The 16,335-nt window shown below is 32.7% G+C and overlaps 1 protein-coding gene across 1 annotated transcript in view; it reads right to left on the reverse strand.

Annotated features, from left to right (window-relative positions):
• Positions 1 to 483: 483 nt before the first annotated feature.
• Positions 484 to 16,335, reverse strand: part of LOC134688384 (tubby-related protein 4-like) — a 67,035-nt gene continuing 51,183 nt past the window's right edge. The window contains exons 9-14 of the mRNA XM_063549068.1: positions 14,820 to 15,057; positions 13,797 to 13,984; positions 12,625 to 12,859; positions 7,750 to 8,855; positions 2,003 to 2,167; positions 484 to 661 (exon numbers count right to left, since the gene is read on the reverse strand). Of these exons, the coding sequence (XP_063405138.1) occupies positions 545 to 661; positions 2,003 to 2,167; positions 7,750 to 8,855; positions 12,625 to 12,859; positions 13,797 to 13,984; positions 14,820 to 15,057 (2,049 nt within the window). The 3' untranslated portion in view covers positions 484 to 544. The remainder of the gene's footprint in view (positions 662 to 2,002; positions 2,168 to 7,749; positions 8,856 to 12,624; positions 12,860 to 13,796; positions 13,985 to 14,819; positions 15,058 to 16,335) is intronic.

A 16,335-nucleotide genomic window follows, 5' to 3' on the forward strand; every position in this document is an offset into this window, starting at 1 on the left:
TAATGTCAACTAGGAATCAGACAATTATTACTAAGTTTAATTAGCTTTCACATTGTCTACAGAACTTTGTTGTAAATTTTAACATTGAGTATTGTTTTGTGTTACGATTTTGTGCCACACTCTGCCTGATTCCTAGTTAAATTTTCACAATTTAATAAAGAATTAGGTATAATGCCAATTTTGAGCCAAATTGAGCCTTTCAATACAAGTGTCTATGAGTTAACCAAACTCTTTGGGCTTGAAGTCTTTTTAAATCATTGAGATGTATTCTGTATTTGAATATAACCGTTTCTTCAAGAATAAGTATCGTAGTTACATAGCTTTTTAACAAAACGTCACATTAATCAAACTTCCTATTTTATGTGTCTTATAATTATTTGTACACACTGCAACACTAAATGTTAATTGTCATAGTCTTTTACTTCAATTAGTCGATATGACCATTGGTACCCTGCGATGATAATGGCTGCCATTTTGATGTTGGTATGGTATGGTGATTGTTCTATCTCTGTGTCCGTGAAGTTGCAACAGGACAACACTGTAGTTATTTAAGTCTTTGTGTAACATTTGCTAATGCAACAGCGAATGCCTGAAGAGCAGTAAATGGATACTGGAAATCTAGAGTATAGGCATTGCTATCTATTCGACCAAACTGCATAACCTGAAATGAATGGTAAGTTATACTGATAAAACTGGTAAAAGAAAGATAATCCAATAGGAAATAACAAATTGACTTGCTGAATTATGATTTATATATGCGGGATAATATTCTCTAATATCGCAAAGAAAATATCATGGCATATACGAATAAAGTTATCCACCATACAAACAAAATTTATGAAGAAAATTGAAATTTAGATTAATGATACGAACATTTCCAGACATGATCATATTTAAATTAAGAATCAAAACTAAAAAGAAATCGAAAAATTGTAAAATTATTAAAAAAATTACTTGGATGGGTCGAGATTTAAATTAGATATCATTGTACACGATATCTAAATTCCAACGAAAAATCAGTCTTTCAATTTGTAATTTGAGTTTAAATTGGCTAGCGGAGCAGTTGATTTGCGAGTAATCTCTCAATATTATGTAAAATATGACCTTATATGTACTTTGAAAACTTCAATAGTATAAACGGTTTTCAAATGTATTCTAACGTCCTTTTTCGGCATAATGTAAATGGTTCTGTATTCAATTTCCGTATGTTATTTGTCTCTCTAATAAACCCTGAGACAGGATGTGTCGTTTTTAGTATTGAATGTAAATTGAATCATCCGTAAATGGGTCTCAGTCATACAAATGATATAAAATTACCTAGGTTAGTTTCTTTGGAACATTATTGTATTAGCGTCTTGTCTGTTTTTGCTTTTTGTGCAATTACAGCAGAATATCAAAGGCTTCTTTCAGGATTAAGTGAGAAAATATGGCGACAAGATGTAATTTATATGTTGTTAGTTCTGAATGGTCGCATAATAGAGGCTTTTAGATAGGTTATTTACAGACAAGCAATCGATGTAGAACGTATAAAATCTCATTTAAGATCTTCTGTGTTATTGTAAATGATGATTTATATCAGACAAACTGTCGACAGTAAGACATAGAGAAAACATAAAGCTTCCAATGTTTGATAATACTATTAGAGCTTTTTTATTGATTGATTGAGTGTCGTGAACACTCAATATGGCTCAAACGTGTAGTATACTGTTGAAAAACTTATTTTCGCGACTATGTCTATAAAATGAAAACAAATCAGAAACTTACTTTGTTTGAATATGTCATACTTAACAATATTAGAAACATCTTCTAACGAAGTGCGCGTTTATGCATCACATGCTGCACCTCTGATGTTTCTAAAATCTCGCTCCGGGGACGGTGTAGATATGTGAGAGATTTTTGTTTCCAAGTAGGCTTTTTTAATTCATATTCTCCATTGTTTGGTTTGAGTCCACATCTAACAACACAAACGCACAAAAGGAAGACATTTTATATTAAAACAAACCTGTTTTCCACGAAACTCAATTTGAAAGTTTTTGGCAGACTCCTGGGTAACTCTTCCTCCAAAATCAAGTTGATATACTTGACTATTTTCATTCCACATTGGAGCTTTGTTGTGCATAACGAATTGTGGCAATCCTTCCTGGCTACTACGTCTAACCTTTTTCATCTGAAAAAAAGTAGCAGTCACCTGTTAAACGGATATTCTTTAATTTTTGTGTTATTTTCCCATTTCCTGACCGGTGTGAGAAACATATATCTCCTCACTAGTAAAAAAAACTGTTCTCGGCAAAATAAAAATCATTAGAGAAACAGATTCCACCCCACCACTGTAACTCGGCAAGCCTCGCGCTTTAAATATTACAATTCAACTCCACTAGAGTGGAGAAATATCTTAATTCACTTGTTGCAGTTGTGGAATCTATATATATCTCGGATGGATCCACATACTTCGACCCATGGTTTTGTTGTGAGTCGGGTGGATTAATGGTTCGTTTTCTGTTATTATTTTTTGTCTTTTTGTCATTTTCTCCTTGCCCTTATTGATAAATATAAATTTGATTGCATCCCTAATACCTGCTTCTCTCTTATCCTTTGCCTGGAAGGGTAATACAAATTACCCAAAAAAAATAGAAATCGAAAATAGTCTTATCCATAACTTAATAAGAATAAAAGAAATATTGGATCCCATATGAACTCAAACGACTGGTCTAGTGATGGAATGCAAACGTGCAAGCTTGAGAGAATGTTTTATTCATATAAAGGACTTTATTATAGAAATACAGAAAATGTATTGATTGAATCACTAATTAAAAAGCTTCATAAACTAAGATAGCTCTGACAATTTGTCTTATAAACGAATAAACTATATATTGTAGTTTGGTTTACAATCAAGTTAGATGACCATATTCTTTTCTTTCTTATTTTCTAAAACTACTTTAGAGAAACATTTACCCATGTATCATATCCAAATTCTGTCAAAACGTTTTCGTTCAAATCACGTTTTAATGACTTTCAGTAAATCTTTACGAAACATGAGAAGTTTGCACATACTGTAAACTATTTCCGTTGAACCCAGCTATTAGTTATATAAATGCTTTGTGCGTTTATAAGTTGGGTCATCCAAAAAAATATGATTTTTTTTAAGTCATTACTTATAACGAAATATTTGACAGATTGTGTCCTTCAAGTGCACACCTTGGGTTATGACGCTATGGATTTAAGTAATAAAAAGATAAAACAAAATTTGAAAATGCCCCTCGTGTAAAATAAATGCGAGTGAGAATGCCAAAGGAGGATATTATGTGTCACCTTCTACACAAAAGAGACAAGAATCATTTGATATGTCCATTTATCATCTTTCGTCATTATAACATTGCGTAGAAGCTTCATAGAATCTTCCGTTGAATATGTGTTAGTTTCCTTAATTTCAAATCTTTCATGTCGTGTCAAACCTAATTAATGTCTATTGACAAGTTCTTTGATCATCTTGGTCACGGAATACATATGCAGAATTAAAGAATAAGCTGTCAGTTCTCTGCTGGGTGATAAATGAATGTCACAACTAAAGCTAAGGAGCCCATACAAAAGTACTACGTAAGGTCACCTGACATCCGCATTACAATAAGAAAAGGGACAATCATCACTATTTTCCAGAAAAGGTTTCCACGTCAACAAGCGTAGTTCAAAATGCAGATTTTATTTTAGAGTGCACTATTGTTCACACGACTTATCCATAAAATATTTATATGTATACTTTCTTATTCTGTTTTTATGATTTCATTATTGTTATTCATCAATGGTCTATCAGCTTAAAACTAAATATGGTTAAAACAAATTACATCAGGTTCGAGAGTTTTATAAATTTAACTGAGTTTTAGAATTGAATATTTTTATCGTAGGTTGAGTGAATATTTAACAAATGAATACCCTTTAAACACATTTGTTAGATATATTTGAATTGAGCAGTATTGTGATATTTGCCGTTCGTATAAAAATCATTACTTGCCAATTTTATTTTTAATATTCTTTTGCCATAAGGTCATTGCAATACGAATAGAGAACTCGTACTTTAACCTATAATGGTTTACTTTTTAAATTGTTATTTGGATGAAGAGTTGTCTCATTGGCACTCATACCACATCTTCCTATATCTATATAATAACCAAGGAGACATCAATCAAACTATACTATAAAAAAGGCAAGCACTTTGAATAGATGCGACAAACCCAGCATGGTTTTGACTTGAACAAATTGTTGACGAAATAATACGTCAATAATTAAATTTTTGATGTAAGGCGTCTTCTGATAGGCTGACGTTATTTTGTTATCAGCCCATAAACATAATTTAGTTATGTGACCGTGACGTCATCAACGTTTTTTAGTGGTTTTCGACGATTTAAAATGGAATTTAAAATTAAATTATAAGAAATTACTGTTACGCGCGTTATTCAGTGTGCACCAATTTTTTTGTTATTTCTTCATAGACAGAATATTTTCTAGTCATTCCTTAAAGCTAGGTTTAAGCAGCCTGGTGAATCGCATTCACAGTTTGTACGATCACGGAAAATAATTGAATTAAATTGGATTAAAAAATTACAGACAGTTTACCCTCTCGGTCTAAATGATAATATCATGGGAATTGGTAATATATCTAGAACCAATTCCGTTAACATTTTGGATATAGTTTCTAAAACTGTTCGTAAAAACCGTTCTCCCGGTCGTAGAACAAATCGCAATCAAAGAAAATTTCGGGCCAATCATACCAATATTTCGGACCTAATTTCTATTTCAAAAAACAACGGCAGACATTATCTGTTAACAAAACTCTGTTCGTTACCGGTAAATAAGTTAAATAAAATTTTGGAGGATTGCAACACAATTTCATATAGCAGTCCTAAGTATGAATTTGTTCAAATTATTATGGCATATTGTTATTCTAAATTATTTCCCAAAATTGATCGCCCTGAAGATCATTAAAACATTTTATTAAAATTAAGTATGTCAATAAAGGCTTTGATTTTGTAAATATTGTCAGTATATTTAACGACCATTCTGTTAAAGAACAAATTCCTGGTTATTTTGACAATACTGAGCTACCTCTTATTTGTTATATTTACAAGAAATCTACCCGGAAATTTGTGTTCAATTATAGTCAATTGTGTAAAGATGTTAATATCAGTGAAAATACACCTACTTCATGTAATTGCAGTAATTCCGCATATATTTATGGACCCATTTCCCATGTTATAACAGGAGATCTTAACATCGTTCAAGACCGAGAGTTAAAATCATTCCTCAGTAAAGGACCTAAATATCGTCCCCCGTCAATTATTAATTGGAATGAGTGTCGTAATATCATCCACGACTCACTCCATACTTACTGTATGAAATGGATAAAACGGGAAAAAGCTGACAAAAAATCTTTGGACTCTTTTTTTAATTCAGTTATGAAGATAGTTGATATACGTATTCAACATTTTAAAGAACATTTTACTATTAACAATTACCACAATAAACCTATTTCTCGTATCAAACATAAACTAAAAGAACTAGCCAAGGAATTTGGTTTTGTCCCGGCCGATAAAGCTGCTAATAATATTATTATTGTTTGACGTAAATTTTACATTGAGGTTCTGAAAAAGGAAATCACCAATTCACCAACATTCCAAATGACCCCATTTTCAGAAAACGAAATATGTAACAAACATAAACTTTTAGCCACCGCTTTACAAGCAGAGCCAAATACAAATAAAGTCCCAACTATGTATTGGCTTCCAAAGCTACACAAAACCCCTTACAAATATAGATTTATTTCGTCTTCAAGTCATTGATCAACAACTAAATTGTCTATTCTTCTTACCAGCACACTTGGTACAATTAAAAACCTTGTAATGAATTGTTCAAATAAGGCCTTCGAAAATAGTGGAATAAATTACTTTTGGAGTGTCAAGAACTCGTTGGAAGTACTTGATAAATTGCATGCTCATATTGGTGATTTTGAATCTGTTCAAAGTTTTGATTTTTCTACCCTGTATACCACATTGCCTCACATTCTCATTAAGAAAAAATTCACACACCTAATTAAATGGGCATTCAAAAAATCAGAATGTGAATATATATGTTCAAACTCTTTTAGGTCATTTTTTAGTAGCAATAAACAAAAAAACTATGTTAATTGGACATGCTTTATTACTATATATGCCCTTGAATTTTTACTAGATAACATTTTTGTTCGCTTTGGGGATTCCGTATAACGTCAGATTATCGGAATTCCAATGGGGACTAACTGTGCACCACTTATTGCGGACCTCTTTTTGTATTGTTATGAGTTACAATTTATGACAAAAATAAGCAAAGACCCATCAAAACAACATCTGATAAACAAATTTAATAATACTTTTAGATATTAGGATGATATTTTGGCTCTCAATAATGACGACTTCAGTATGTATATTAATGAAATTTATCCTGCTGAACTTACTTTAAATAAAGCTAATACTAATAATGACCACTGCCCTTTCCTCGATCTTGATATCTATATCACTAACGGAAAGCTGAATACTAAAATTTATGATAAAAGGGATGATTTTTCATTTCCTATCGTGAATTATCCGTTTTTAGATGGTGACGTTCCCTTGTCACCATCTTACGGTGTTTATATATCTCAACTTGTACGATTCGCTCGTGTTTGTAACAATGTTTTAGATTTTAACGAGAGAAATTTATGTATTACTGAAAAATTATTACACCAGGGTTTTCGATATCACAAACTAGTCAAAACTTTTACTAAATTTTATCATCGGTATAAAGACATCATTCGTAAATATAGGTCAACATGCAGACTTTTTATACGTACAGGTATTTCACATCCAATTTTTTATGGAAATATTCTTTATAAAGCACAAAGGTGTCAGTATTCACCTCAGAAACTTACAAAACCTTTAAATAGACTGATTAAGAAGGGATATAATTACGATACTGTTGTCAAGTCATTAAAGATTGCATATTTTGGCGTTAATATTGAGTCACTGATAAGGTCTTTGCGTCGGAAATAAAGACATTTATTCTAAAAACAGTTGTTGACATGACACGGGTTATGTTCTTCTCACATATGTTATGATGGTATGATACTAAACCCCTTACGGGAAGGATTGTGCCTGATGTTCATATGATGAAATCATAATCTTTCAGTCAGTTCAATTGAAGTCTGGAGCTGGCATGTCAGTTAACTGCTAGTAGTCTGTTGTTATTTATGTATTATTGTCATTTTGTTTATTTTCTTTGGTTACATCTTCTGACATCAGACTCGGACTTCTCTTGAACTGAATTTTAATGTGCGTATTGTTATGCGTTTATTTTTCTACATTGGTTAGAGGTATAGGGGGAGGGTTGAGATCTCACAAACATGTTTAACCCCGCCGTATTTTTGCGCCTGTCCCAAGTCAGGAGCCTCTGGCCTTTGTTAGTCTTGTATTATTTTTATATTAGTTTCTTGTGTACAATTTAAATTAGTATGGCGTTCATTATCACTGAACTAGTATATATTTGTTTAGGGGCCAGCTGAAGGACGCCTCCGGGTGCGGGAATTTCTCGCTACATTGAAGACCTGTTGGTGACCTTCTGCTGTTGTTTTTTATTTGGTCGGGTTGTTGTCTCTTTGACACATTCCCCATTTCCATTCTCAATTTTATTAGTTGTTATCTTTTCGAATGTATCATGTCTGCAAATATTAAATAATAAGTGACGTACCTTCTGTTTTAACTGAGATTTTTGAAACGATTCCAGATTTTTATAGCTAAAATTTTGATTGTTTTCTTTTAGACTGGAAGAAAACTCCTCTGACGAAAGTTCGTGCTGTCGGAGATATTTTGATTTCCGTTTAAATATAGGACTATGGTGTTTACATTTGCTTTTCATTGCTTCTTCCCGAATTTTATATGTTGGAGAGTCTTGGTTATCTAGACGCTTTAGTGGCGACGATGGCAGAGAAGTGCTTTCTCGAAGTTTACGTCCACTTGGGTAAAATTCATGATTTGAAAGAACATTTTCACTTTTTAAATCTATGCTTATGTCATCAGCGATATCTAAACAAGTCTCAGTATCCGAAGCATCGGAATAAATACTGTCTCGATGTTCAAGGGACAATCCGTTATCAAGTTTCGTTGTTACTGTATTTGTTGAAGCAGATGAAAAATAAAGTCTTCTTTCTTTTCCTGAATTACTGCGTAGAAGTTGACTTGAATCGCATATTAACATAGATTCTTGTGAATTTACACGACGAATACTTATATTGTCGTCATCAATGTATTTAATAGGACAATTCGCGAGATCTGCCCAGCGATTGACCTCGTCACATCTCAGTAAATTCTGTACATCTTCATATAAATTGTTACTTGTATTCGAACAAGGCGATTCAGGAGAACTTGTTTCAGATTTCACATCTGTGAACACTAAATTTTGAGCAATACCATTAACATTTTCTGACATACTACATTTTATTCCAGGCGTTACGTCATATCCGTTTGAGGAAGATGATGAACCGGCGATCGCACGAACTTTTGGAATAGCACCCTGATTTGAAATTTTGTCTTTAAGAATTTCCTGTGATTCACATGAAAATGCTTTGTTGTGAGCAAATGTGTCTGAGGCTGGAGACAAAACCCTGTTTTTCATATTTGTCCCTCGACAACTTGACCCATTAATTCCATTGGACACAGGATTGTCCGATGATGTGTCAATATAAAGATTGTCGTCCCGAGTAACATTTAATGTAAATTGAGTATTTAATCCATTTTCAGTCTCTATAATGGTAAGACTTTCTTCTTCCATACTTTCAATACCACCTATGTTGAGTGCTGAAAAATGTATATCTATATATATTTATTATTGGTTAAAGTGAATTACAATTACTTTTGAAGTTGGTCTATAGTTGATGTGATGATATATAATGTTAAAGCTTCACCGGATGTCAAACAAGAATATATTTGGGGGAGGAATATAAAAAAAAGCCTCTAACAATCGTTAAATCTCATAATGAGAGCAGGTGGATTTATTTTCCTGTTGTCTTGTGTTCTTTGACTGTAAATCCGACGTACAAACTTAATCTGCCTTTTCAGTAGTAGTCCGATAACAAGTTTTAGAAAAGCAATTGCCAAACAACATTAGAAAAGCAATTGCCAAACAACATTAGAAAGGCAATTGCCAAACAACATTAGAAAGGCAATTGCCAAACAACATTAGAAAGGCAATTGCCAAACAACATTAGAAAAGCAATTGCCAAACAACATTAGAAAAGCAATTGCCAAACAACATTAGAAAAGCAATTGCCAAACAACATTAGAAAGGCAATTGCCAAACAACATTAGAAAGGCAATTGTCAAACAACATTAGAAAGGCAATTGCCAAACAACATTAGAAAGGCAATTGCCAAACAACATTAGAAAGGCAATTGTCAAACAACATTAGAAAGGCAATTGCCAAACAACATTAGAAAGGCAATTGCCAAACAACATTAGAAAGGCAATCGCCAAACAACATTAGAAAAGCAATCGCCAAACAACATTAGAAAGGCAATTGCCAAACAACATTAGAAAGGCAATTGTCAAACAACATTAGAAAGGCAATCGCCAAACAACATTAGAAAAGCAATTGCCAAACAACATTAGAAAAGCAATTGCCAAACAACATTAGAAAGGCAATTGCTAAACAACATTAGAAAGGCAATTGCCAAACAACATTAGAAAGGCAATTGTCAAACAACATTAGAAAGGCAATTGCCAAACAACATTAGAAAGGCAATTGTCAAACAACATTAGAAAGGCAATCGCCAAACAACATTAGAAAAGCAATTGCCAAACAACATTAGAAAAGCAATTGCCAAACAACATTAGAAAGGCAATTGCCAAACAACATTAGAAAGGCAATTGTCAAACAACATTAGAAAGGCAATTGCCAAACAACATTAGAAAGGCAATTGCCAAACAACATTAGAAAGGCAATTGTCAAACAACATAAGAAAGGCAATTGCCAAACAACATTAGAAAAGCAATTGCCAAACAACATTAGAAAGGCAATCGTCAAACAACATTAGAAAAGCAATTGCCAACCAACATTAGAAAGGCAATCGTCAAACAACATTAGAAAAGCAATTGCCAAACAACATTAGAAAGGCAATTGCCAAACAACATTAGAAAGGCAATTGCCAAACAACATTAGAAAGGCAATTGTCAAACAACATAAGAAAAGCAATTGCCAAACAACATTAGAAAAGCAATCGCCAAACAACATTAGAAAGGCAATTGTCAAACAACATTAGAAAGGCAATTGCCAAACAACATTAGAAAAGCAATTGCCAAACAACATTAGAAAGGCAATTGTCAAACAACATTAGAAAGGCAATTGCCAAACAACATTAGAAAGGCAATTGCCAAACAACATTAGAAAGGCAATTGACAAACAACATTAGAAAGGCAATTGCCAAACAACATTAGAAAAGCAATCGCCAAACAACATAAGAAAGGCAATTGTCAAACAACATTAGAAAGGCAATTGCCAAACAACATTAGAAAGGCAATTGCTAAACAACATTAGAAAGGCAATCGCCAAACAACATTAGAAAGGCAATTGTCAAACAACATTAGAAAGGCAATTGTCAACAACATTAGAAAGGCAATTGCCAAACAACATTAGAAAATCAATTGCCAAACAACATTAGAAAGGCAATTGCCAAACAACATTAGAAAAGCAATTGCCAAACATCATTAGAAAGGCAATTGCCAAACAACATTAGAAAGGCAATTGTCAAACAACATTAGAAAGGCAATTGCCAAACAACATTAGAAAAGCAATTGCCAAACAACATTAGAAAGGCAATCGCCAAACAACATTAGAAAGGCAATCGCCAAACAACATTAGAAAGGCAATTGTCAAACAACATTAGAAGGCAATTGCCAAACAACATTAGAAAGGCAATTGCCAAACAACATTAGAAAGGCAATTGTCAAACAACATTAGAAAGGCAATTGCCAAACAACATTAGAAGGGCAATTGTCAAACAACATTAGAAAAGCAATCGCCAAACAACATAAGAAAGGCAATTGCCAAACAACATTAGAAGGGCAATTGTCAAACAACATTAGAAAGGCAATCGCCAAACAACATTAGAAAGGCAATCGCCAAACAACATTAGAAAGGCAATTGTCAAACAACATTAGAAGGCAATTGCCAAACAACATTAGAAAGGCAATTGCCAAACAACATTAGAAAGGCAATTGTCAAACAACATTAGAAAAGCAATTGCCAAACAACATTAGAAAAGCAATCGCCAAACAACATTAGAAAAGCAATTGCCAAACAACATTAGAAAGGCAATTGCCAAACAACATTAGAAAAGCAATTGCCAAACAACATTAGAAAAGCAATCGCCAAACAACATTAGAAAAGCAATTGCCAAACAACATTAGAAAGGCAATTGCCAAACAACATTAGAAAAGCAATTGCCAAACAACATTAGAAAAGCAATCGCCAAACAACATTAGAAAGGCAATTGTAGAAAGGCAATTGCCAAACAACATTAGAAAAGCAATTGCCAAACAACATTAGAAAAGCAATCGCCAAACAACATTAGAAAAGCAATTGCCAAACAACATTAGAAAGGCAATTGCCAAACAACATTAGAAAAGCAATTGCCAAACAACATTAGAAAAGCAATCGCCAAACAACATTAGAAAAGCAATTGCCAAACAACATTAGAAAGGCAATTGCCAAACAACATTAGAAAAGCAATTGCCAAACAACATTAGAAAAGCAATCGCCAAACAACATTAGAAAGGCAATTGCCAAACAACATTAGAAAGGCAATTGCCAAACAACATTAGAAAGGCAATCGCCAAACAACATTAGAAAGGCAATTGCCAAACAACATTAGAAAGCCATTTTACAGTGGTTGACACTTACTGAATATTGTAGGCCCAGATGACTGATTTTTTTTCTATCTGATGAAACAGTCTCGTTTCCCTTTCATCATTGCATGTAATAACTTGTGAATTTACAAAATAGGATGTTGTCATTCAAAGTTGTGAAATATTATTTGACTAAAGTCCATTTGTTTTGACCATAGCATTGTCATTAATCGTCTGTAAATTTTGAAATCCTTGTCTGTTTTTTTTTATTTTCTTTCTTCAACGTAACAGTTGCAAAATAGTGGTTGTTTTCTGTAAGATTCTACATTTGTTTGATTCTAAATTCTTAAAGTTATTGCAACTTCAAATGGTGTATAAAAGTTTTTATTATAGCGATGTAAACTAGTATATATTTGTTTAGGGGTCACCTGAAGGACGCCTCCGGGTGTGTGAATTTCTCACTACATTGAAGACCTGTTGGTGACCTTCTGTTGTTGTTTTTTCTATGGTCGGGTTGTTGTCTCTTTGAAACTTTTCTCATTTCCAGTCTCAATTTTATTCACCTTAACTTACAATTAATAGTGCAAACACACTATAGCCATTATTAATTTTATAACGACCTAGTAGATATTTCATAGTCGCGGCATATTGTGAAAAAAATGTCTGCTAATTGAGTGAACCTTTCGTCCTCTCATTTTATTTCACTTAATTAAATACATCTTACAGATATAATCATCATCTGCGCCACTGCCTGCAGGTGTAAAATTTGAGTCTCGTGAGAGTTGTTGGTGACTAGATTGCAATCCAGTCACCGTTATAGCCATTTGTCTGGGCTGAAGATGAAGTAGACTGGTTTTATAAACAATATTCCCAAGATCCTCCGGCAAAAATGGCGCAACACCATTAATTTGAAACTTTGTACCCCATATATTAGAAGTTACTTCCACTAGACGGCTGCTCTGCAATAACAAAATGATATCTCGTTAAATACATTTTAGCTTTGTAAACATTTTGAGAATTTTACCATAATTTTCGTAAAATAATGCGTTTTTATAACATGGCTCATGCTAACATTGCTTTTCAAAACAACAATATAAAGTAAACTCACAAAAATGCCGAACTCCGAGGAATATTCAGGGGGGAGTCCCCAATTAAACGTTTTACTCATCAAACAAATGAATAACAACTGTCATATTCCTGACTTGGTACAGGCATTTTCGTTTGTAGAAAATGGTCGATTAAACGTGGTTTTATACCAAGCCAACCATCTCAAGCCTATGAAAGTTGCATAAAGTTCCATCATATTGACAACGATACGTACCCAAAGCAAAATAAGACGAGGTAGGTAAGAATGTCAAAAATTGAGATAAAGCAGTCAACATTGTGTTATAATTTTGATGACTATAAACACAAAAAATATGAAATTTGTGTAATGAGCATGTATAAATATTTCATTTAAAGGGGCATGAGTTACGAGGTATAGAAATGTTTTTATTTTGTTCAATCTCTTAATGAAAGTGAAATGATTATATTTTAATTGGCTTTTAGCAGTCAAATTGGTTCAGTTAAAATAAGCACTTGCAAGTGAATAATTCGACTTCATCAAATCCGTAATCGTGTGAACTTCAATTTAACCCCTTATCAAAAGGTAGAATAACAAAAATACTCCGAGGAAATTTCAAAACGAACGGTCGTTATTCCAAAGATAAAATCAAAAGTTCAACGTATGTTCCGGTGTTGAAAGGTAGAATACAGTTTCTTTTTTTTTACAAAATATAATTTCATGGGATCCCTCAATGTTTTCTATTCTTTTTTTATAATCTTGATCAATCTTAATCGATTTATGAGATTTGAACGAAGGAAAATTATTGCAACCTTAATTTAAACCTTGTTTACCTCCGGTAAATTATCGTCAAAGAGGAGATCATGAAGAGTTCTAAAGGTGATTGATCTTTCTACTTTCTCTGCCCGAAATTGTTTTGGACGTTTTCTCCTCTGCATGCGTGGAGATCCACATCCTTCTGAAGATAAATCATCATCGGAGTCTGTAGAAGATTCCACATCATACTCATAGTGCATTGTACCTGAGAAAAAAACAAGCAGAAGATTCCACATCATACTCATAATGCATTGTACCTGAGAAAAAAAACAAAACGAATGTACAAAATTTTATCATCCTTGTTTTACAAGAAAAATAACATATTTCATTTATCTGAACAAGTGTCTTAAGTCAGGAATCTGATGTACATTAGTTGTCGTTTGTTTATGTAATTTATACGGGTTTCTCGTTTCTCGTTTTTTTTTTATATTGATTAGACCGTTGGTTTTCCCGTTTGAATGGTTTTACACTTAGTCTAGTAATTTTGGAGCCCTTTATAGCTTGTTGTTCGGTGTCAGACAAGTCTAGGCCGTACATTGACCTATAATGGTTTACTTTTTTGTAGTTGTTATTTGGATGGACAGTTGTCTAATTGGCACTCACACCACATCTTCCTATATCTAAGTATATTAATTTATATCGTTTTGTCTATATGCACAGGTTTACAGTAAATTTTTTGTTCTCAAAATATTACAAATGTCTTCAGACTTGCCTGCATATCATGTTATAGCTACTATATCATACGTCGCAGAGAACTTTCACCTTTGAATGAATTTTATCTTTAATATATCTACTGTTTACAAAAATGAATCTTTCATTTAAAGACATAAATGGTATTTAAATGGATTTAGAATGTACAAAAATCTATCATGTAGTTTTATAAGATGTAATCAAAATCTGTATACTTACTAGTATTTGACGGAATAGAACAAATATATATGATTTACCTCTGAAACATTGTAAATTGTTTTGTTAAAAAATGTGTGTTCAGTATCATTTGACCAGAATATATTTATTTTGCATGTTTTACTTAAACATACCATCTCCGACACATGTTGGTTTGATTTTCGGGTCGTATACAACAAAATCTGGACGTAATTTACTGGCTCTTTTTCCTTTCAGTAATGGAATAAGTCCGCCAAGATATTCTAAGTATAGGATGTAGTGACCTCCTGAACTCTCTTCACCATGCCTGACCATTGTACAATACAATCGTTCAATACTTGGTGGCGGTGTACTGATGAACTCTCTTAATTTAAATGGGTCTGGAATGTAACTCTATAAAGGAAGAATAGGGATGACATTATGTATAACTATAGTAATGTATACCTATTATACAATGAGTATTTCGAATATATAAAGTTTTGTCCCATGTGTCGTGTGTACGATAGGGAACAACGTAACTCCGTAAGATAAAACACTTGATTTCTTCATAATTCCGTTTTCTTTGATAGAAGTTTGATCTAAAGTCTAGTATAAAGTAATTTATTGAAGAAAGTATGTTTCGTGTAAAAAAAGTAAAATAACAAAAAAAACGAACTCCGATGAAAATCAAACACACCAAACGAATAAGTAACAACTGTCATATTCATGACTGGTTTTACAGCTAGCTTTCCCTCTCACTTGAACAGACGTATAATTGAACTATTGTTTTATTTTCATAACTCATGCTCAAATTCAAATTGAACAGTGGTTATGGATAAATCCGTCATTGATTGGTCGTTTTTAATTTAAATTGGCCTGCATGATATCTAATTCCTGGTTTCCTTATATACAAAACATAGTGTTAGTCTCATATTGAACGGGATATTGATGTTTACAATAACACTAAAAGGGTCTGTGTCTGTAAACGTTTTACACTAATTTATCAAATTTAATATGTGTATACGGAAAAACCCCGATCAGCTATAATGGAAATCAAATTTTACTGTTGCTTGGTTATATCTGGGCTTTACAATTGTTTTCTATTGTTTAATATTCTTTGAATGTAACAACTTCTGTGTCCGTCATAACTTTACTTATTGAATGCCTTTTACCGCTACTGTATCGATCGTAAAATAATTAATTGGTTTTACATTATGATTTCTAGATGTCGTTCAAGATCACTGCTGTATAACAATGGAGATATAATAGTGCTACACGAAGAGATACGGATGAAAATGACTTCATTGGCAAATCAATCAACATTTAACTGATCAAACTAATAATTCTAATACATGCCATTGTATCTCGTACTCAATGAACATGAGTTAGTTCCTGTAAAACCCTTTGTCAACTTCTACAGCAATAACCCAGTTATTGATTAATACAGTAAAGTTATAGTTTGGTAACTTAATTAGTCAGATATGAGGTAATATTCTGGTTTATCTAATGATGATAGAAAGACCTTTTTTATGATGAATAATTTCTGTTCTTTAATGATGAATAATGTTGCTATTTTGGACTGTTCTTCATCAATTGTAACGTTATTCCCAAACTTCACAACATTATCCATCTATTAATCTTCTTTGTGAAAAGATAATACAATGAAATAATCCATTGGGTTTAAGCATCGAA

This window comes from Mytilus trossulus, chromosome 10, assembly GCF_036588685.1.
Source record: "Mytilus trossulus isolate FHL-02 chromosome 10, PNRI_Mtr1.1.1.hap1, whole genome shotgun sequence".
NCBI classification, from domain to species: Eukaryota; Metazoa; Mollusca; class Bivalvia; order Mytilida; family Mytilidae; genus Mytilus; species Mytilus trossulus.